This window comes from Xiphophorus couchianus, chromosome 22, assembly GCF_001444195.1.
Source record: "Xiphophorus couchianus chromosome 22, X_couchianus-1.0, whole genome shotgun sequence".
Classification (NCBI taxonomy): domain Eukaryota; kingdom Metazoa; phylum Chordata; class Actinopteri; order Cyprinodontiformes; family Poeciliidae; genus Xiphophorus; species Xiphophorus couchianus.
This window is the reverse complement of record NC_040249.1, coordinates 6,292,730-6,316,819: the sequence shown is the minus strand read 5'-3', so window position 1 is coordinate 6,316,819 and position 24,090 is coordinate 6,292,730. Positions and strand designations below refer to the sequence as shown.

Sequence of the window (24,090 nt, the reverse complement as noted above, 5' to 3'; positions counted from 1 at the left end):
TCAATGTGACTGTCTCATCTGGTCTTGTCACACCAATGACACGCATCGACGCAGATATTCACTTTTGAGTGTCACAGCCCGACTCAGAGGCTGCGACGAAAATGGGATTCAGACAAGCAGATCTATGTAAAAAAAAATAAATATATATATATATATATATATATATATATATATATGTAAGTGGAAGTCCACAAATGTCATAAAAAGACGAACATCTTACCTAATGTGGTGGTAGTGTGATGGTCTGGGACCACCTTGCAGTTTCTAGAAGTGTGTTTGATGCAACTGTGATTTCTACTATAAAATGCTAGAGGAAAATGTCTGACCACCAGTTGTGTACATCAAGTTAATGCAGCAGGACAAAGACCCAGGAAAGGGGAATCAAACTCCAGTTCTTAACAACCAGAATCCTGGGACTTTTAAGTATGTCTCTGCTTCAACACGCTGTAGTCAAATCATTTGGTCACTCACTGGACTCTGTGAAATGAGGCTGTACACTAAGAAGGTAATTGAGCCATTTGCTTCTGGTCTGTTGGATCAGAGACGCATCTGAATAACGCAGGACTGGGGTTTGATATTCAGATCTAAAAACAGATGAGCCAGTCCAACTTTGAATGGCAAGAAGACAAAATGAAGGTCTTTGAGTGTCCTGGTCGAAATCTGGATGGTATGACCTCAAACAGGCTTTTCATTCGGTCAAATCCTCCAGTGTGGCTGAATTAAAACAAGAAAACCAATCTTGAAGTGTTGTAAACAAACTTATTGACATTTACTGCAAACATTTGATGTCAGTTGCTTCTGCCATTAAAGTCTAGGGAGTATGACTCGGTTGGTTTAGACAGGTTTCTTCCACCCATAGTAAATTAAATCATCTTTTAAAAATTGTTAACGTTTAAGTTTCTTTTCTTTCCTTTGAGTATCTGAATCAAAATCAGCATATTGTCTTCCAGGAACCTCAACCAGAAAATGGGGGGGAAAAGCAACAAACTACTTTCGTGATCTTTCTCCAGCAAAATCACCTCAATTAGAACCAAAAAGTTTCTTACACAACTTCACCAACTCCCAGGGTGGAAGGAGAGGATCAAAGAAGTGTTGAGGTGAAGACTCCAACAACCCTTACATGAAATGACTCGATTTCAGGAGAAACACGTTTCCACTTGCTTCCTTCGTCAGTTTGCCACAAGCCAAAACACACTGGTCTGAAATAAAGTTATTTTCTACTGACTTGAGTCTCCAGCTCACAAAAATAAATTCAATTCAAATTCAGAAAGCAACAGAGTTTTTACCAGTTTTTTTTTTTCTTTCAGAACCTCACTCTGCCCTCAACTTGTTTTATCTATATCTCTCTCTATATATATATCTACGTTTACCTGCTTCAGCCCACAGCATCACTGCCTATAACGTATTATATATTCCACGGCTCTTTGATATCGTTCTTTGTTATTCCTCTTCATATCTCAGCGCACAGATACAGAGATCTTTTTATCGTGTGTTTGGTGGAGAGCAGACCATCGTTCATAAATTTATACCAAACGCTGAAACTTCAGAGCAGCTGATCGTTTATTCAGGAGCAAGAAAGAAAGACATTCAATGACATTTATAGTTGCTCTTCTTTTCCATAATAATATCAATAAAGCATCTTAGAATGGCATCCATTAATGAGACACCAGTGTCTGGACAACAGATTAAATGCAGCTTCAAAACTGGATCTCGTGGCATGGAATAAGTCACGGGACGAGTTATTTACGACAACACAGCAAGTGATGATGCGTCGCAGATGAAATGGCTCAGAAATGAACAGTCGTTGTCTTCCTTGTGCTACAAGTAAATGCAAACGCAACATCGTTATGTTATTTTCCTGCCACGCAGCTCCTGCTGCCTTTTAAGCTTCAGGTCTGTGCATCTGATTACAGAAGCAATAATTTAGGAACAATGTTATATTTTAGACTATTCACAGAAAGCAGCAGGCCCGTAGCGGTAATCTGTAGCTTTGTGTTCGTGAGCCGCAATCACGGCTCCGTGTGGAGAATTGTCTTTATTATTGCTATATTTTTGTTTATGTCTTTTTGTAAATCATCTAAATTATGTCCTAAAAAGCGGGACATTTTACTGGTTAATTGTTCAAAAAGCAAGTATTAGCCTCATGAAAGCAGCATATTATCCCTTGAGGGTCCTCGTTTCGCTCATGCTCCACCTGCTTCCCTCGGAGAAAAGAAAATCTCTTTTCAAGCTGGTCCTACAAAGTATCGACATGTTTCGTTATGGATGCAATTTAATATCTAACTAAAGGCTGAGTTCTTTACTTGTTAAATACAAGTTTTATTGAATAAAGTCTTTCTGTTTTAGACACAAAGAAAAACAACTACAAAGGTAGATATTGACAAAATGTCTTCTTCTAGTGGAAATAAATTATGAAATGTTGAAGGGAATGAACATGAAAATTGAATTGAAATACTGTGAAAAATGCTTTTTGAAAGTTAGTTTGGCATGAAAGAAATGTTGAAAGACATGTTTTGTTTTGTTTTGTTTAAAGGCATAGAGGAGACTTTATTGGGGGGGAAAAAACCTTAAAAGCTTAATTTTATCCCCAAAATATATCCTATATATCCTAGTCAAATGTTTTGCCATTTGCATAAAATTTACTTCTGAAGTTATGAACAAATGGGATCCAAAAGCAAACAAATACAATTAGGAAGAAAAAATAAGTGGAGGTTTTGTCTGCCTTTTAACAAAGATAATAAAGTAAGACTTGTATGAAAATAAAAATATGTTTGTAATAAGTGGGAAAGAGAGGTCAGGCTTTCAGATTGCCACATGTCTTTCAAATGTGATTATGTTGTATTTCTTAGTCAAAATGAAAAAAAACTCCTCTTAAATCATAGAAACACAACTGTCCGAATTTTGCTCGAGGGTGCCTCTACGGTTAAAGTAAGAAATTGATTTTAAACCTCTCCTTTTGACAACAGTTTAGACAAGAACAAAAGCTGAAGTAAGCCGAAGGCGTCATATTTTTACTCATCTCAAAATGTTTGAAAACTATATTTTTTTCTCTTTTTTTTTTTTGTCTTACCACAAGATCTCAGTCATTATTTCTTCAGTTTATGTTGTCGTCTTTACATTGTCATAGTGAAGCTGGGGAAAAAAAGGCACATGTAAATGTACTCTAAGTTCTCCTCAGCAGGTACAGTTCTCCGTTTTCTCTCTTTGTCTCATGTCTGTCCTGTTGGATGTTGTTTCTTCCATAATTTAACCCGATGAGAAGCAAAACCCACACCAGTAACCAAGAAAATTGTTTTGGGCTTAAAATCATCAAACTGTCTGACAGCAAGGTTACATTGCTCTGAAGAGCCGTTCATCAGAGCTGTGAGCTTCTTGCTTTCAGCGCTTCCTATTGTTCAACCTGCACTGATGTTTGTTTGTTTACCTTTTAAAAAATATGCAGGAATTCAAGTTGATTGGACCCTTTTCTGGGAACGGGCATCTATATCAGTATAGTACTAATGTTGTAGTAACAGTTACTCCAAACAACAAAAAAGTCACCAAATTCTTATTGGTGTGATCCTGGTGTATCTGATACAAACTCATGCCTCCACCACAGATTTTTTGTAGGAAAAAATTGCTACAGGTTATTAGCACCAATGTCAACATGCGCTACGGTTTCACGTGTAAACTGAAGCACTGATTTGCATAATAATCCTCCAAAGAGATTTAGATATTCATGAGTTATATCAAGAAAATCTGTGAGAACCTGTGAGACAGTGGGAGCAAACAAAGGTATCACTCACGACGAAGCAGACGCCATGATTCGCTTCTTCAGAGAAATGGAGTGACATGAGCGAGGAATTTCATATATAACTACATCAGAGGTTTCTGCTGTGTCGAGTCGCAGCGGGGGAGAGGACGCTGTGGAGAACACTGTACCAAATCGGTTCGTGTATGGAGGCTCTACTCGGGCACTACCGTGGAGTTGTCGACGGTGAGAGGAGAGAGGCTAACAAGGCTAATTGGAAAGCTAACTGGAAGCGGGCAGAGGCTGGTATGGCGATTTGACTACGGAATTGGATGAAGATGGCATTGAAGGTAATACAGAAAGATATCGAAGAACTAAAGGACGCTATGAATATGATGTCTGGTGAATTGGCGTTACTGACAAAGCAACAGTCAACTATAACAGACTTGCTAACTGAGATCAAGCAGCTAAAGATACAAACTGCGGAACAAGCAAAGAAAATTGACTTTTTGGAAAACAGAGTTGCAGACCTAGAACAATACTCTCGAATAAACGATGTCTTGATAACAGGACTGGATATAAGATCAAGCTATTCTCAAGCTGTGAGAGGGAGCAGGTCTGATACTAACTCTGAACATGAAGCTACTACCGAGGAGCAGGTTATTGCATTCCTGCAAAGTAAAGACATTGACATTGAAAAGGAGAATATTGAAGCTTGTCATACTCTATCAGTTAAAGGTCAAAGAGGAAAGAAAGTACCATTACCAATAATTATTCGGTTCACAAATAGAAAACATAAGATTGAGCTGCTTAAACAAGGAAAAAATTTGAAAGGTACAAGTGTCTATATAAATGAACATCTCACAAAAAAGAATGCAGAAATTGCAAAAAAAGCCAGAATACTGAAGAAACAAAATAAAATTCAGGCAACATGGACGATGAATTGTAAAGTTTATATTAAAACAAAGGATGCTCCTGAAAATGCTCGAGGTATATGGATTAGATCCTTAGAGCAACTGGACAAGTAAATAGTGGATAAATAGAGGATGTCCAACAAACAGTGAGGTGGCTTTATGTTAACATTATGGGTTTATTAAGTACTTTTTTATTCTATTTTTTTCCTTTTTTTAAATTGGATTCTTTTATATTAAAATACAATAAACAAAAATAATGAATGACTATGAATTTTCAGATTCTAAATTGTATGATGTAAACTTGATAACTGCAGATCCTTTTCCAGATATCGAGTGTGAATACTATGATGAGGAGAAATTTAACAACAGTAAAATGATAAAAGCAGGTTTCTCTGTAATTCACCTAAATAGTAGAAGTATGAACTCTAATTTCTCAAAAATAACAGATTACTTAAAACGGTTGAATGGACAATTCAGTATAATAGCAGTTTCAGAGACTTGGTTGAATGAGGAAAATAAAAACAATTTTCAAATAAATGGATATGAATTATATTATGTGAATAGAAGTAGTAAAAGAGGTGGGGGTGTTGCTTTGTTTGCTGATAGTGAAATAAGGTGTAAAATAAAGGATACTATGTCAACAACTGTTGAAGGTGTAATGGAGATGATTACTATAGAAGTGTTAAGCGAGAAATCGAGAAATATAGTGGTGAGTTGTGTGTATCGAACACCAGGATCTAACTTAGAATTATTTACTGAAAAATTAATAGAGCTTATTGAAATGAGTAAAAATAAAACATTAATTCTGTGTGGAGATTTTAATATAGATTTAGGAACCCAAACTGATTTAAATAGTATGTTTGTTGATACAATGTGTAGTTTGGGTTTCTTTCCATTGATATCAAAACCAACAAGAATTACGACACACTCTGCCACAATAATTGACAATATTTTTACTAATATTACGGACGGAGAGGTGCTGAGTGGACTTTTCAAAATCGATATAAGTGATCATTTACCAGTTTTTGCTATTTATAAAAATCACCAGAAAAATATTACCGTACCTGTGCCAACGAAAAAAGTGTTCAATATGTCAAAAAAAAATTTGGATAAATTGAAAAATGATTTGTGTCAACAAAATTGGACTAATGTATATGTGGATGATGTACACAGAGCATATGATGAGTTTATGAATATTTTGGGAGTTCTGTATAAAAGACATTGTATGACAACTAATTTTGTTAAGAAAGATGCTGTTGACAAGCCATGGATGACAAAAGGGTTGAGAAATGCTTGTAAAAAAAAGAATAATTTGTATTCATCCTTTTTGATGTTAAAAACGAAAGAAGCAGAGGATAGATATAAGAAATATAAAAATAAATTGACATGGATTATAAGAAAACATAAAAAAGAATATTATACCGACCTATTAACAAAAAGTAACGGTGACACAAAAGCAATATGGACAGTTATACATAGTGTTTCTACAAAGCATACAATAAAATCTGGTATTGCAACACACTTTTTAAAAGAAAATACTGAAATTTATGATCGGAATGAAATAGCAAACGAATTCAATCATTATTACGTAAATGTTGGTCCAAGACTTGCTGCTCAGATACCAAAAGATGATAGCGACGTTACCCAAAAAATTGGGAGTTGTCCAAACAGCATCTTTCTTGGAGAAACGGATGAGAAAGAAATACTGAGTATCGTAAACAAAATGGCGAATAAAAAATCAAAGGATTGGGTAAATATGGATATGAAATTTGTAAAGGAAATTATGTCTTATGTAATTAAACCATTCACCTATATCTGTAATTTGTCATTCTCATCAGGAAAATTTCCAGATGCCATGAAAATAGCAAAGGTAATTCCCATTTACAAAAATGGTGAGAAATGTATGTTTAGTAATTACAGACCGATATCTTTGTTGCCACAGTTCTCAAAAATTTTGGAGAAACTATTTGTAAATAGATTAGATACATTTATAGATAAAAATAATATATTAAGTAGTAGTCAATACGGATTTAGAGCCAAAAATTCGACATCAATGGCCCTTATAGAACTGACAGAACATATAACAAATGCTATTGATCAAAAACAATATAGTGCCAGCATTTATGTCGATCTAAAGAAAGCATTCGACACGATTGACCATAGCATTTTACTCAAAAAACTTATTAAATATGGGATTAGAGGGCCGGCATTACAGTGGATTTTGAGCTACCTGGAGAATAGAAAACAGGTTGTACAAGTACATGATACTAGATCCGAATTTTGTGAAATTACATGTGGAGTTCCACAGGGCTCAGTACTTGGACCAAAGTTGTTCATCTTATATGTAAATGATTTGGTAAATGTATCAGGGTTTTTCAAATGTATTCTATTTGCGGATGATACCACTTTTTTTTGTCAGGGCAATGATATAAAAGGGCTGTTAAAAGAAATGAAAATAGAATTTATGCAAATACATAAATGGTTCAAACTTAATAAATTATCTTTAAATTTGGACAAAACAAATTATATGTTATTTACAAGGAGACAAAGAACTGTAAACACTCCATTTAAAGTTGATGGTGTAGAGATTTGTAGAGTTAGTGAGGTGAAATTTTTGGGTGTGATCATTGACGAGAAATTATCATGGAAATCCCATTTGAATTATTTAAGAACAAAATTAGCAAAATCAATTGCAGTGCTTTATAAAGTACGGGATTTTCTGAATGATCATGCACTATTTATGTTGTATAATGCACTAATTGTTCCACACTTGGTTTATTGTGTTGAGGTATGGGGAAAGGCATGTTATACTAGTACAAAATCTGTTTTTGTTTTGCAAAAAAGGGCAATAAGAGTTATTGCTCGAAAGCATGGTAAATATCCAACAAATACATTATTTTGTAATTTGAGGTTTTTGAAATTCAATGATTTAGTTGATTATAATATTTTGTTGGTTATGTATAAGGCACACCTAAAAACATTACCCTTAAACATCAAAAAAAAATTTGAAAAGAGAGAGAGTGGTTATAACCTTAAGGGGACACAGATTTTTAAGAAACCTAAATTCAGAACTTGTTTGAAAGAACGATGTACTTCGATACAAGGAGTCAAACTGTGGAACGACCTGCAAAACGATGTTAAAAATGTTAAATCATTACACATGTTTAAAAGAATGTTAAAGATTGTTTTTTTGAAGAAGTATGAAATAGTATAAAGTCAAAGTATAGTATTGTTCAGTTGAGATTGATGATTGACCTTGTTTCTTTGTTCTTCCTTTGTTTTCTTTTTTTTGTCACATAAGACAAATCAAAAAAATTTTAGTTTTTTTTTTTGTTTGTTTTTTTGTTTTGTTTGTTTGTTTTTTGTTGTTTTGATCCATAGTTGAGAAAAAGGGGCAGATATTATAAGATTATTTTCTTCTTTCTGCTACCTTTCATTTCATTTTTAAATTATTTTTTTTTTTTCTTTGTATTAAATTTTTTTTTAATTTGTATTGAATGAAATGAATAAAGATTTAATAATATATGAAATGCAGATTTCCTGATATTTCATAAGTTGCCGCATATTTAATTTTCTGCCATTCGCTTCAACCACAAAGTTTCGTCTCAATCTGTCGTTCCATTTTTGCAAAACAAACATCTCCACGTTGCAGAAATAGTGCTGGAATCATGTTTGCAAAATTTATAATCCCTACCTTAAGGAACATGTCTATGGTTTGGGACATATATTTCTTTCAAATAGTTTGTTCAAATACAACTTTATTAACTTTGTAGCAATAGCCAGAAGTAAACTTTGTTTGCAAAAAACTTCCTATATTTCACAATTTTAAAACTCAAATCTTCATGATATTTGACATTCTGGATCTTCTGGGGTAAGATTTTATTTTTGGATATCATGTGCTTTAATAAAGTTAGGGGTGCTGCAAACTTACCAGATTAAGTTTGTGTCTATGTACTGGTGCATGAATTGTCCAGTTGTTTTCCTCTGAGTTGCTCTGAATTTTCCTGAAGAACAAATCAAACAAAGCCGCTACGGTTGGGTTGATTGCTCCATGTCGCTACTCTGCCTTTTCGAGCTTAGACGTCTAAAAGTACCAAACATACAGTTTATGGATTATATAGATGGTGGCAGCCGTTACGTTTTCAGCCATCTGCGAGAAATTACAATTGACATTTTATTTTATTTTATTTTTTTTTTTACAGATGCCTGAAAAGCCGTGCAAGTAAAAATTTACCAATTATCTGCGCAAAGTGACATCAGCAACGCATTTTACTCAAAGCAGAAAGTTTGTCACATTGCAACATCGATTTGAAAACATTTGCAGTTACCAACACATCTGATTAGAAAAAACAAAAACAAATCTCCATTTGGTGACGATAATTTCCATGAGTTTGCATTTACCACATATATTTAAGCAGATGAACACTTACACAGGTTTACATCTAGAAAGATTTTCCTCTTTTACAGAGCTTTATAAAAAAAATATATGGTTTAGAGAATATCAAGCAGAGCGACTGAACAAGGCATTTTACATGTAGATACACGACATGTCGGCACAAGCATATTTACATAGAATTAACACAATGTGCTGTACGCTCCTGTTTGGCTCGACTTTAAGTTCCTTCATATAAAAGCTATAGCTGCAGTAATGGCTGCTCAACAGCAGCTAATCGCACACCAGCAGAGACACGTGTTTGCACTAAAACGGCATGCTGTGCAGGCTGCACAGACAGACAGGCAGACGCGTCCTCTTGCTGGTTTGGAGCACAGTTTGGCAGAATGACTCACTGCGACAAACACAAATGGTTCCCTTTATGTACATTCAGAAAGTTCTCCAGTTTTCATTCGTCCACCGCGGTGAAATCTTAGGTGAGGAAATGGGATGACTGCTGTACGGCAACGGGAGGAGCAGCCCTGAAGTGGCTGAAGCCGGAGCGGTCGGTGTCAACTGTCCAGGTGAGGTCCCCACCAACGCCGCAGCCGTACAAAGGCATTTTGAAAAGCGCAGCGGAGGGAAATCGTTTTGAATCTCACCTCCCGTGCAGTCTTCCAGCAGTGACAAACACAAACCCTTTCTTTCCAACAATCTTCAGCCAAATCCATCCTCAAAAGAACATCTGGAGGAAAAGTGGCATGAAGGCCAACAAACAAAGGCAAACACTTGATTTGTTAGCTCATCATAAAGCGTTACAGATAAGCTGAGAGCTAGAGCCGGAGGTTAGGATTAATAAGGCAGAAAGAACCATATTACCAGGCTGTAAAAGTGGTTTTATAGATCAATCAATCCCTTTGTCTTGTTACCAGGAAATATTTCTACCTGTAAAGCATACAGTCCTTCTCAAACTAGAAAAGTGATTTTTTTTTAATGATTCTTGAATTTAAAAATGTCTTGTTTCTTTGAAGGCAGAATCATTTGTTTGCAAAGGATGAAGTCGCAGGTTTACAACCCGACTTCCAGCAGAACTACAGAAGCTGGGAGAGGCGAAGGTGATCTGTGCTCCCCCGTGTCGGCCGTGTTTCTGTGTTTTGAGTCTTGCCTGTGTGGTTTTCATGCACTAATTATAGCCCTGTGGTGACCTGCGTGACTTCAGAGTTGAGATCGTCGTTGGCAGCTCCTCCGCAACAGCGGGAGTCCACCGACGACCCCTCCAAGGCTAGTCATACCTGCAGAGAGGGAAAAAAAAACATTTCTGTGTCACGTCTGGGTGATTCCTCCTCCATTTGTCTCACCGAGCTGCAAACTTCTGACTTTGTGCCAACGAAAGGCAAAGGCATAGACAGTGACGGTTTAGTAGAAAAGCTTTAAAAGGTTTATCTTTAAGATTTATTTCTGCTGTTGAATACCTGCTGATTGGATCTCTCGCTCGTGTTTGTGCCGTTGTGTTCACGCCTTGGGGCCTTGCGGCTGGTGGCTCCGGTTCTGGATGAGTTCGGCATCTCCAGCACCGAAGCGCTCGGGGTGCAGAACTCACGGAAGCAACGTTTGAAGTTCTCGTCCAGGTAGCCGTAAAGAACGGGGTTCAGACTACTGCGGGATGGGAGGACAGGAGAAATGGTCAAATGTTGGCGAAATCAACTTTCACTGAAAATCCTAAGCATTACTTTTTATTTATGTCAACTACATTGGGTTGTGGAAAAACTGTGAGAGGCACAACTTGACAAACCATGCATTTTGCCCGAGAGTTTCTGATTTATTTATTTATTTTCCTAATCGGCATCCTTTATCACCCAGTTTTAGGAGCCATCTAAAACAAGACGCTTCAAAACATCAGTGGATCAATTCTTACTTGCCTTGTGGGACAGTTTGTATCTGAGTTAAGACTTCAAGGTTAGAAACGACAAACAGCGAACAGATCTGGGGGTTCGGCGCGGTTCGTACCTGTTGGTGTAGCCCAGGGCGATGCAGAAGTGCCAGGTGATGGTCTGCAGGGTGGAGCTGGGGATGTTGATCAGAGCAGAGATGATGACAAAGACGTGGATCGGGGTCCAGCAGATGATGAAGACGGCGACCACCACCAGGACCATGCGGGTGATCCTTCGAAGATTCCTGTCCTTTTCCTGTGCAGGTTTGTGTGGCACATTCGTAGGGGGGATGGGAGCACAACAAAAAAACATAATGTAGCAGAGGAATCATTTCATTTGAGGCAATCACAAAGATTTCATTAATTACTTCTCTTTTTTTTATAATAAGGAACTAAAGTTCTTATATAAAACACAGGAGCCAAGCTAGAGTGAGTGCTAAGCATGTAATTAAAACTAAATTACAGCCTCCTGCTTCAGCTGTTTTCACCTAATTGTTTTATCTGGAGTTTATTGAGTGGACTGTATTTCAAGGCATGCTCTAGACCAGCGTTTCCCAATTCCGGTCCTCAGGCCCCCCTGCCCTGCATGTTTTAGGTGTTTCCCTTCTGCTACACACCTAGATTGAATATATGGGTGATCAACAGGTTTCTGCAGCACTTGATGGTCATGCAATCATTTGAATCAGCTGCTCTGGAATAGAGGCACATCTAAAACATGCAGAGCAGGGGGGCCTGAGGACCGGAATTGGGAAACGCTGCTCTAGACCACAGATGTCAAACTCCAGTTCTCAAGGTCCACTGTCCTGCAGTTTTTGGTTGTGCCTCTGCTGCACCACACCTGAATGGAATAATTAGGTCATCAACAAGGCTCTGGAGAACTGATCTACACGAGGAGGAGGTAAGCAAGCCATTTCATTCCAGACAGTCTCCCATTGTGCTTGATTACTCTTTAAAATATAACCAATTCATTAAAGAGATAAAAGCCGATCCTCAAATCATATGAGTGAGATCTGAGTTTTGCTTTGAAGAACATTCGTTTAAGCTTTCTTTAAATGTGCAAAGAAAAAAAACTTTTGTGTTTACCTGGGAGCCCGACAGCATTCGGACACTCTTGAGCCGCAGGATCATGAGCCCGTAGCAGACGGTGATGATGAGGATGGGCATGATGAAGGCAAAGATGAACACGCAGATCTTCATTAAGGTTTCCCAGTACCATGCAGGGCTGGGAAAGTCTAGCTTACAGTCGATAATGTTGGCGTCTGTGCAGAAAGACAAATATGCTTAAATACTTTTTCCCAGAAGTGTTTTGCCTGGTTTTGAATGTCACACTTTTTTTAACCCTTAAATGAATTTTTTGTGTACTCAGAAAAGTTAAAATGATCCATTTTTATTTCTCGGAGTGATTTTGAAGTCCAAGTTCAATGATGCCGAAGCTACAAGTGGATCAATCTAAAATAAATGTTAGATGTTGGGCTGTATTAACCCACAAAATTCATTGCACTGTCCCCCAGAATCAGGTTGCTCGTTATGTCAAGTTTATTTCTCTAACAAATTCCAGTAACACGGCAGTTCAAAGCGCTTCACACCATAAAAACATAATACAAAAACCAATTATTATGTGATCTAGGACTAGCCTGATCACCCTGTCCTGATTCGACTACATTGGACAATTCTTTTTTTCTATCATATCGTACGTTGCTCTACTTTTGTGAAATTCCTGCAGGACTGCATTTGACTTTCACTCCTTCCGCTGCGTTGACTCATTCATCTTACCCAGCAAGTTTCCCTTTTTTTTTTTTTAATGTCTGTTCCTATATTAATGACTTTTCCTGGTGGAGCCCAGAGACTCATCCATCCAACACCTGCACCAGAGAGAACAGTTTGTTCATCCTTCTTTTGCATGGCAGCCACTCCTCTCCCTCCGTTAGTCCTGGTACCTTTGGGCTGCTGGGTTTGCTTCTTTGGGCCTCTGAGATCTGTACATGATGCTAGTAACTGAGAGATTTTAATCCATACATTTTTTTATATAGCTAGTGTGTGGACTAATTTGCATGCAGAACTTTCCTAATTGTTCTGTCGCTGTGTTGAGACGCCACGGAAAACTGAACTATGTACAGGGAACAAGGAGATTGGAATAAAAACTTCTAATCCCAGAAAGCACTGCATCAACCCACTTTCAGGTTAGAAGGAAGAAGAGGAGTTTCAATGCGTGAATACATGACATCATGTTAACTAAAGGAAGTGTCTGTTACATTGGGGAGGACAGCTTTCTTGGACCCCTCCACCCTTCTGCCACCTTTAAAGGGACATTAATCTCCACTGGTGAACGGAGGCAATTTCAGAGTAACCCAGGTTCCAAAGTACATACACTGTGCAACCGCTCAGCGTACTCCGGCCGACACTTTGGCTGCTGGCTTATTTGAAATTCTGCAGACGGAATCATTAAAATTATAAATTAGAGGTGAGATGAAAACAGCTGTAGCTACTTTCCCTTCTTATTTATGCAGCTTTCCTCCTTGCTGTCTCTCATAAGAGAGTGTGTGTACCCCGCCTCTCGCCCACTGAGCACTGGAGATGGAGAGGCACCAGCGACCCTACGACCCTAACGGTCAATCGGTGTAGACGACGGATGGGTGATCTGAATACATAATGAAAACAGTTGCATTAAAAATGTATACATTTAGTGTAATTTCATTAAAAAAAAATTATATATAAAATACTACATATTTAGTTGAGTTTTGAGAATATTTTGACTCCCCTAAAACATATCTAGTAATGTTTTAGGGGATCTAATCTAAATCTTTTTGTGTCTGATCTGTAATTATTTGTTAATACAGAAACAGCTGGATGAATATCCTGCAAGTGTGATGAATAACAGTTGTATTTACTTACTTTTTCGTTGAAGAGTGTATTTAAAATGTATCTTAGGCATACACAATTATTTCTAATAAGGCTCAATATATTGCAGAGCTGCAGTAAAAAGAGAAAGACATTAAAGTGACCTTGGGGCACTTTGTGGCACAAAATATGAGTACAGTGAATAAAACATTTCTTTCTCCTCTTGGTCAAAGTAAAGACTTGTAATTGCTTATTTCTTTTCAACAAAGCTTGATTCAAGCACTTCTCAGAAGCATGAACTTCAGCTTGAACCATTAAATGTGGAAACATCAGAAGCTTATTTTATGCCAACTTATGTTGCCGAGCAACTGTTCACATGCTGAACGCCCTCCTATGAAATCTATATTATAGATAGAGGCTACTAGATCTCACAGCAATGTTTGTGCTAGAGGGGCGCTCATTAAGGCCCTGTTTAATCTGTTCAAAATGGTGTGTGTTTACAGTTATTAGTCAACATAAATTCGTCGTTTATGAGCCCTTTGTGTGTACTTGTCTTATATTTATTGTTTTTGATTATCAATGCTTCCACTGAAAGAATTAAAGGAGCTAAACCTATAAGTTACGTCATTGCATAATCATCAACTGAGACAGGGGTTAATAGCACCTTATTAAAATTTTTCTTTAACCACTGATTAAATTGTTGTTTTTTAATAAAAATCATCTCTGTGTCTCAAAGACATGAGAAATTTTCATCTAACAATTTTCACGAATGTCATTTGTTGAGTCCAGTGCTAATGGACTGAACTCCATACAGAAACTGGATGCTGGTGTCAACCTCTCAGCAAGGAAAGTAGCTATTGGCTATCGTAAAAGTCACTAGAAGTTGCTCGATGACATCATCACGTGATTTGGTCATGCACGATCCATGAGAACTGCAACATTAGCAAGACAACTTCTTCTTTCCAGGCTAACAACTTAGACGAAATTTGCACTTTGAGTAGGCCTGTAACAATAACACGTTTTTCTAGACGATAAATTGTTCCAGAAATTATTGCGATATAATATTGTTGTTTTGAGACCATTTTTGAGTAATACGATGGTAATGGCAAAATAATAATGCAAGAACACATTCTAAAAGATCGACAAACTTTAAATTCTGTCATGATGTCAGTGCTTTGGGATGTGTTGTTTCATGGGTTTAGTTTTCTGTCGGATGTCAGTTTTATTTCTTAATTTATTTCTTAATTCTTAAGTCACCTGTGTCTCCTGATCAGCTATTCCCCTCACCTGTTCCCTGTAGTATTTAAGTTCGAGTCATTTCCTTGTCTGTTGCTGGATTCCTGTGTATATCTATGTCTCACCTGTGAACTGCTCACTCGTGTCTAAATAAGAGAAAATAAACTGCAAGATGCCACGCCACTGTCCGTTTACTGGTTCGCCTTCACTCCCTAAAACTCCTTACCTGACAAATTCTGCTGAACATTTAACACTGGAACTGGAAGACATTTGAAACATCCAAAATAAATCTAATTAATTTTGAAATCTCTGTAAACAAAATTGTCCTTCCAAATAAGGGCTAGTTGAGACCAAAACACCAAAACTTAAAGCTTTTATCATCCAGTTTTTGGTAGAAAGAGAGAAAAAAAAGAGATAAACAATAATTCATGCCAATGGAAACTATTGAGTTTGTTTTAAGTTATCATGCGTTGAAGTGATTATTGTGACAGACCTAACTTTGAGAAAGATGCTAACGATTAATTGTAGGGAGAAGTTAGTACAAACTAACGTCTGTCACGTTTGTTGTGTTGGAGGGTTTTATTGTTCAAAGTCGGACTCTGTGGGCCATCCTGCCCAAACCAAAGGCAGAAACGCATTCAGAAATATACCTGGTGACATTCCAGCCAATAACGCTCTGCAGATTTTACATAACACAAATTCTTTAGGTATATAATCAAGGAGGTTGTAGGTTTTGTGCCCAGTAAATGTCTCTCAGTCAGACTAGCTGTTGGTAAAACACAGAGTTCATCTAATGTAATTACTGCACCAGGTTACTGACTTTTCTTTTCAAGTTCCCTGCTGCAGAGGTCTTCGCTGACTTGTTGACCCTCTGCTGTCAATGATTTTCTGCCGGCGGCCATAATGTTGATTCTTGTGTTGGAGTTACAGTCTTATTATATCATACCCTAAAGCTGTTCTCTCCTCACAGTATTAATCAGCAGACCTAGTTTTGCATTATTGTGGGTGAGCTTGTAGGACTGCTGTAAGGCCAAGATGTGGGAAAAGGCAGATTAGTTTATTCATTAATTTCTGCTAAATACAGAAATAAGTAGCTGCAGAGCCCCCAAATATTGGTATATCATAGCTTTTCCGGGGTTTATTTTACTACTGGATTTAGATTTTATAAAAAACTTGTTTTTCTCTTTTAATGGCTTTACAAAATAAAATGTTTTGCAATGAAACATTATACGCTTCAAGTATATTTCCATGCGATTTCACAGTCTTAGTTTATTTGTTGCTTCCAGAGAGGGTGCACAGCATTTATTAAATTACGTGACGCACATAACCAGTTGTTTAGATATCTTCGGTCTCAAACAAAGCTTCCTATGTTCCTTTGAGCGTCTTTGCTCCTAACAACCATGTGCTCGTGCTTACTGGTGACAGTGGAGGCCAGGAACGTCACCGGGAGCCCGATGGCCGAGGAGAGAATCCAGTTGCAGACGTTGACGATCTTGGCGTTCCGCGGCGTCCTGAAGTCCAGCGCCTTGACCGGGTGGCACACGGCGATGTAGCGGTCGATGCTCATGGTGGTGAGAGTGAAGATGGAGATAAACATGTTGTAGTAGTCGATGGACATCACCATTTTGCACAAAATGTCCCCGAACGGCCAGGTGCCCATCAGGTAGTTGACGCTCTGGAAGGGAAGTGTGCTGGTGACCAGGGCGTCTGCAAGGGCCAGGCTGAAGATGTAGATGTTGGTGGCTGTCTTCATCTTAGTGTACCTAAACAGAGAGAGAGAGAAAACACCTGTCACAGGTAAAGGATCTGTGAAGTTCTCACTGTTAAAGCATCCCGTTGTTCCTTCACAGCATGAAAACATTTCCAGTCCCTGTTTCTTGTCTTTGATGCTCTTCTCTTTAAATTTGATTTATTCTTTCTGATCGGGTTCTTCGCACTTGTCGAAGAATCCCTGCTGACCTGTTCGGATCTTCTGAGCACAGTCCAGTAAATGCTAACAACCGTCCAAAGCAGCCTTGGACAGAGAGCCTGCTTAGTGGAGAACAGCTAAAAGGACCGGGAAAGTAAAATACAAATTTGTAAAATATTCTTCTATTACGTTTGTAAAAAAGGTGCTGGTATGGATCATGCCAATAGATTTGCCACCAGCGATTTTGTTGCAAACCTTTTTTTTCTTCCCCACATAATGTTTGTTTATTTATTTATTTAGAGCTAATAAGAGTCATGCCAACCGACGTGCAATTATACACCACTTGTTTGAAAAGGAGCAGGTAGAAGATAAAAGATCTTGTGATTTCCTGCTCCTCTCGTACAATGCGCTCCAATTAAATTTGCCATTTCTTTCTGAAATATCCAGTGTCAAATCATGCTGCTGCAATAAAAGATGAATTAATTGGATTTTCTACAGGTGCCAATATGTGTACAGCGCTGCACAATGTGAACTATGATGTGTTGTCATACGTCACAGATGGAGCCTTTTCCAGGGTATTACTGGAAAAATAAGAGCTTAGTGGGTTTACTATTCAGTTAGAGCTCTAACAGGGGACTTTTATTCTTAAAATATCCATTTAGGTGTGGATTTAAGGCGGGATCAAAGCACAGACTGGAGACTCATTAAACATAATAAATAATTGAATCACAAAAGAAAAGAAGAGGACTTACACAAGGCAGGCTGCTAACAGCAGGGCAAAAATTAACATGGACAACCGAGGAGTTAAAAAACAATAGAAAACCTCAACTAAACTGACATTTTGTATGCTTACCCCGAGAAACAAAAATCTGCCAGTAAACACCAGTTATTCAAGTTAGCATAGCACTGTGCTAACTGCAACATTGTGATGTTGTGCCATTGTTAAAATAAACAGCAAAACATGTGAACTACCAATATGAAATGATGAAATTATATATATATATAAGACTAACTCCAACTATATAACAAAGCATTTTAGTGTTTCTGAATCAAGTTGCTTGATCTTGAAAACAAACTAAGCTTTTTTTGCTTGATTCAATTAAAATAATTTTCTTTAAAAATCTGATCAAACTTAATAAGTTAAGCACAAATGCAAACTAGGTCAGATACATTACCTGGAGATGGATTTTAGGAGTGAATAAAAGTAGCACAGGTGATTTTGTTTAAGAAAAAATGACTTGTTTTTAACATATGGTTCATTTTTCCATCTGAAATTCTGCTACTGCAACAAAATCAGAATTTATTTAATGTCTTGTTTTATTGTTATATCTTTACGAGGAGTATATTGTATTCAGATTCGTATTGTGTTTGTGTTTCTACTCACTGGATCATACTTTGAAAAATTTCGATGTTTTACACCAAATAGCAGCAGTCAGAGGCTCTGTTTAATGCACTGCTCAGACACTTTTAAAGCATGACAAATAATTGTCTTCCCCCAGACTACTTAGAAGGGATTGTGTACACATTTTGGTGTATCTTTTATTTGCATAAACGTCTGAAATGTAAACCAACAATAAATCTTGGATATGACCGCATATTTAGGCTCCATATTTTACGCTACTACATTCATTTAAAAAAAATTGAGCTTCTGAAAGAAATGGAAACAAAGCGGCAGCGGTGGTTAAATACACGTTTTTAAAAGAAGCAGAAGGAATCAGTAAGAGTGGTGCTAAAAGGTTCGGTCCATTTTCTCCTGTGTTGACAGAAACGGCAGAGAGGTGCGCACAATGCAGACTGCACTCTGCGACCCAGGCCTTAAATACCTCTTCATTTTACAGGACGTGACTGAAATATTCCTCCAGTCAGTAACGTGAAAACTTGGAACAAACGCTGAGCATCCATTACCTCGGAGAACAAGATATAACACAGACAGACTACAGAGGCTTAGAAGTTTAGACCTCTTGTCAGGAAAGACGTATAGGATGTTTATCGCTTAACAGCTTCAGGAGCGAAAGAAGGACAAAAAAAGTTCAGTGATTAATTATGCGGCCATTACTCACACCCCCGCTGAAATACTAAACACCAGTTTGAGACAGATAGATTAGGAGGTGGGTTTAGGAAATGCTTTCAAAAATCTGAAACTGAATAAAACGCGGTTCTCTCAGCTTAAGACATTTGAATGTGTGACGAGGTGCGTTTGACATTTAACCAGGCCGTATTTGCTCCACAAATTTAAAAATGAAAAGAGTATCATGAAATAAACATTCAAATGATGAAACCTTTACAAAACCAAGTAATATTTACTCAACTCTGGCTTTGAAATGCACCTAAATTCTAGTCGCTCTACGTACTTTTGCTTCTGTCAAACATCCTTTTTTGATTCTCTGCTTATGCAGATCCTGAAAAAAAGCAGATCTTAAGTATTTTTTAACTTCTAATTTCTATGCATTTGTTTAGTAGATAGACAAACACAAAGTCGATACGTTTTCAGGGTGATTTATAGTGTTAGTTTTCAAACATTTTTCATGTCCCCCAAAATGTTAAATTTTGGTCTCATCTTACTGGAGTAAGTCGTTGCACAGAATATTTTTTTTTCTTTTGTGTGTGTTTGAAACATACTTCATGTAGTCATACAGTTTCTGTTTAAGTGATTTCCTATACCTCAAAGTTTAGCAGTAAACATGTCTGGTTGTCGCTGTTGAAATTGAACTAACAGATCTACAATTACTTTCTCCACCTAGTGACAAGTTGGCTTGGATATCTTTAGTCCCTTAAGAAATTAAAAAAACTGATGTCTGCATTTACAAACTGCAATTAAATGATGATGTGAAATACATAAGAGTGACAAAAAGAAAATACACTGCTCAAAAAAATAAAGGGAACACTCAAATAACACATCCTAGATCTGAATGAAAGAAATATTCTCATTGAATACTTTGTTCTGTACAAAGTTGAATGTGCTGACAACAAAATCACACAAAAATTATCAATGGAAATCAAATTTATTAACCAATGGAGGCCTGGATTTGGAGCCACACACAAAATTAAAGTGAAATAACACTACACGCTGATCCAACTTTAATGTAATGTCCTTAAAACAAGTCAAAATGACGCTCAGTATTGTGTGTGGCCTCCACGTGCCTGTATGACCTCCCTACAACGCCTGGGCATGCTCCTGATGAGGTGGCGGATGGTCTCCTGAGGGATCTCCTCCCAGACCTGGACTAAAGCATCCGCCAACTCCTGGACAGTCTGTGGTGCAACGTGATGTTGGTGGATGGAGCGAGACATGATGTCCCAGATGTGCTCAATCGGATTCAGGTCTGGGGAACGGGCTGGCCAGTCCATAGCTTCAATGCCTTCATCTTGCAGGAACTGCTGACACACTCCAGCCACATGAGGTCTAGCATTGTCCTGCATTAGGAGGAACCCAGGGCCAACCGCACCAGCATATGGTCTCACAAGGGGTCTGAGGATCTCATCTCGGTACCTAATGGCAGTCAGGCTACCTCTGGTGAGCACATGGAGGGCTGTGCGGCCCTCCAAAGAAATGCCACCCCACACCATTACTGACCCACTGCCAAACCGGTCATGCTGAAGGATGTTGCAGGCAGCAGACCGCTCTCCACGGCATCTCCAGACTTTGTCCCGTCTGTCACATGTGCTCAGTGTGAACCTACTTTCATCTGTGAAGAGCACAAGGCGCCAGTGGCGAATTTGCCAATCCTGGTGTTGTCTGGCAAATGCCAAGCATCCTGCACGGTGTTGAGCTGTGAGCACAACCCCCATCTGTGGACGTCGGGCCCTCATACCATCCTCATGGAGTCGGTTTCTAACCGTTTGTGCAGACACATGCACATTTGTGGCCTGCTGGAGGTCATTTTGCAGGGCTCTGGCAGTGCTCCTCCTGTTCCTTCTTGCACAAAGGCAGAGGTAGCGGTCCTGCTGCTGGGTTGTTGCCCTCCTACGGCCTCCTCCACGTTTCCTGGTGTACTGGCCTGTCTCCTGGTAGCGCCTCCAGCCTCTGGACACTACACTGACAGACACAGCAAACCTTCTTGCCACAGCTTGCATTGATGTGCCATCCTGGATGAGCTGCACTACCTGAGCCACTTGTGTGGGTTGTGGAGTCCGTCTCATGCTACCACGAGTGTGAAAGCACCACCAACATTCAAAACTGACCAAAACATCAGCCAGACAGCATAGGTACTGACAAGTGGTCTGTGGTCCCAACTGCAGAACCACTCCTTTATTGAGTGTGTCTTGCTAATTGCCAATAATTTCCACCTGTTGTCTATTCCATTTGCACAACAGCAGGTGAAATTGATTGTCAATCAGTGTTGCTTCCTAAGTGGACAGTTTGATTTCACAGAAGTTTGATTTACTTGGAGTTATATTGTGTTGTTTAAGTGTTCCCTTTATTTTTTTGAGCAGTGTACATAAATACAATCTTGTTTCTACAGTCCAGCTTCTCTATGAAAAGACCGTTTAGATTCTCATAACAGAGGTTTTATTTCCTCTTCTCTGCTCGATGCCATTGTGTTAAGAACCTTGTTGCATTTTCCAAACCGTCCCATTATTCATTTTTGCTCACTGTCGTATCTGCAGGGAATTTTTTTTTCTTCTTCTTCTGTGTTAATTCCAGCAGAGTACTCAGAAGCATTCATGCTGTGAAAACACCAGATTAGCATTAATATGGAAAGAGATTCTAATACATTAGATCATCTAACGATCTGATATGAAGCCCCATCAGTCCCTTCCACTGCCGAGATCATCTATGCATGCTTTCCTGCTGCACACTTCTCAGTGACTTTCAAATCTTCCCAACAGGTTGCAGGTGGCAAATAGTTTGTTAGAAATCTGATTAAGTCTAACTGTCGCATCTTAGTGTGTTGCTTATGTCAGGCTTTATTTGCGCTGGGGCCAACGAGACACTTCACAATGCAATAAAAGCTGTTTCACTTGAGCGAATGTGATGAAGCTGGATCTAATTTTCCAACGTCTCCTCGCTGCCTCGAAGATCCTCATAAAGACGACTTCAGACGAGTCTCCCGTGGGTTACCCCTGCAACGCACCAAGGTAAATTGCCCCATTCCACGTAATCGAGCAGAATTAGGTGTTTGTTAACGAGTTTTCTGTTTTAAGTCACAAATTCTCCCAGGCTTTTACTGGCTAGGCTACAAAGTGTGAACATAAACACACATTTTCTGCTATACTCATAAGTATGTTATGGTTATCTAGTGCTCCCTAAGAGAGATTAGATGAGATTTAAGCCGTATCCTAAAATATTGAGGAAAATGTTGCTCTCCTGCAACGCAGGAACCATCTCTTAGCAGTTTGTTTTGCACAGACAAGAAGTCACTACTGTGTCATCTCTTGTCTTACTTATGAGCGTCTCTTCCAAATGTGTCTGTATTAAAATATAAACAGTCGTCTGGAAGAGGGGGACCGCAACAATAAGCAGAAACGGAGCCGAGGCAAAAGACAAAACCAGTACAGGAACACGAGGAGGCCGGAGTGGCCAACACAGAGTCTCAGGAGGGCCGCTTTTATTATGCGTGTTTGCTAACAGGAAGTAGCGTGTTTCTTTCATTAATTGGACTTAAAGTAAGTGTTCTAAACTGGGCTTGTAAAAAAAAAAAAAACCATCTCGTTTGTACCTGCAGGTCTGAGAGATGAGGATAAGAAGAGCAGAAGTTGCAGAAATATACTTTAACTGCATGTTGTGCTTATTAAAGATATTCACAGTAACCTCTGTGTAATTTTCAGTGTGGCGTTATAACGCCTACTGAGAACAACGTTTTAATCAGGAGTCAATTAATAATCATTCAGAGAAATTTCAAGGTTCAAATCCATGTTTTAGTTAAGATTGTTAGCATAAACTTCGATACTCACTGGGAGTCTCGGAAATCACTGCAGCCTCTTCTCGTCCCTTCCTCACTTCACTGTCTTGTGAGAAAACCCTTCATGATTAGGTTTATTTTATGTTTTTTGTTTGTTTCTTTAAGATCTAATTCTTACCAAAAGAAATCCCAATACGTATTGTAGAGCCAGACTTCATTAAATAAACAGCTGATTAATCTCCACTGCAGCTGGTGGCACCAGCCTTTTTGTGGGAGGAAAAGGTATTGCAAAAAATACCTGGAGAAAATTTGAGATGTCAGAAAATGTTTGTTTCTGTGAGCTCAGTTTGTGCCGTGCATAGACTGAGTGAGAGAGCGAGGGAGAAAAAGTACAAGAAAAAATAACTAAATGTTTTTTGCTTTCTTTTGCTGTGTTGAATAAGAAAAGAAAACTGAAACAACAGAAAAAAGTTTTCACTTGCCCTTCAAGGCCTAAGCCAAAAGTAAGACTAAAAAAAAATTCACTTTTCTTTTCTAATATTGTAGAAATGAAAGAAATATATGTTTCGTAATCATAAAAAAAATTGGATGATTTTTTTTATGCTTTCTATTAGAAAAGAAATGTTTCATCACCACAAAACTTTGAAATATTTTCATCTACAATGTTGTTAATTTTGCTTTTATGTGACTTTTAAAGTCAAGAGAAATAAACAATTTGGTCGGACAGAAACTGGGTCTTCAAAAAAGGAAGATAAAACAAATCTCCTCCCGTTGCCTTTTAGGGCGTCTGAACTGTTTCCAATCTGCAGTCTTTCACTGTTGCTTCCTGTCATTCTCTGACACTCGACTGCTCCCCTCTCAGCTGTTTACTATTCATTATTTAACCTCGTCACTCCAGCTGTAACACTCACAGGGAAGATACGCTTCCTGGTTCCCTTTGTAGTTTGCAGAAAACCTCCTTACTGTCCCTCCATGCTGCACACCTTCTGCTGTTTGTCGTTTCTTTCCATGTTGTTGTTTTTACTATTCACCAGTTTGAATTTGTTCCTCATCTTGACCTTTGGTTAATCGATTTCTCTGGGTGCTCCATATTTGCTGGCTTGTAGTTATTAAAAATAAAACACTTTTCCACATGAATCCTGCCTGCCTCCAACAATATAATTGAAAATAACACAATATAATTAGAAGAATCAAGACATAAAAGCCGGTCTACAGGTACACCTACAGAGATGAAAAACTGAAAGAAAGTCGTTTGGTCAAGCTGCATAATTTATGTTTGTTGCTTTTGTTCTGCTTAAATGCGCATTACATTTCAGCA

General features: G+C 38.3%; 1 protein-coding gene across 2 annotated transcripts in view; it reads right to left on the bottom strand.

The window, feature by feature from the left end:
* Window positions 1-8,385: 8,385 nt before the first annotated feature.
* The window catches only part of oprm1 (opioid receptor, mu 1), a 32,121-nt gene continuing 16,416 nt past the window's right edge, over window positions 8,386-24,090 (bottom strand). Inside the window, exons 2-7 of one of the 2 annotated variants that reach the window (XR_003594190.1) lie at window positions 16,437-16,783; window positions 12,030-12,205; window positions 11,024-11,202; window positions 10,489-10,672; window positions 8,783-10,308; window positions 8,386-8,482 (exon numbers count right to left, since the gene is read on the bottom strand). Coding sequence is in view for 1 of the 2 variants with exons in the window: in XM_028007543.1 (XP_027863344.1) it covers window positions 10,303-10,308; window positions 10,489-10,672; window positions 11,024-11,202; window positions 12,030-12,205; window positions 16,437-16,783 (892 nt within the window). In the remaining variant the exon portion in view is untranslated. Of the gene's footprint in view, window positions 10,309-10,488; window positions 10,673-11,023; window positions 11,203-12,029; window positions 12,206-16,436; window positions 16,784-24,090 lie in introns of both variants that reach the window. The other variant, XM_028007543.1, reaches the window with a different exon arrangement.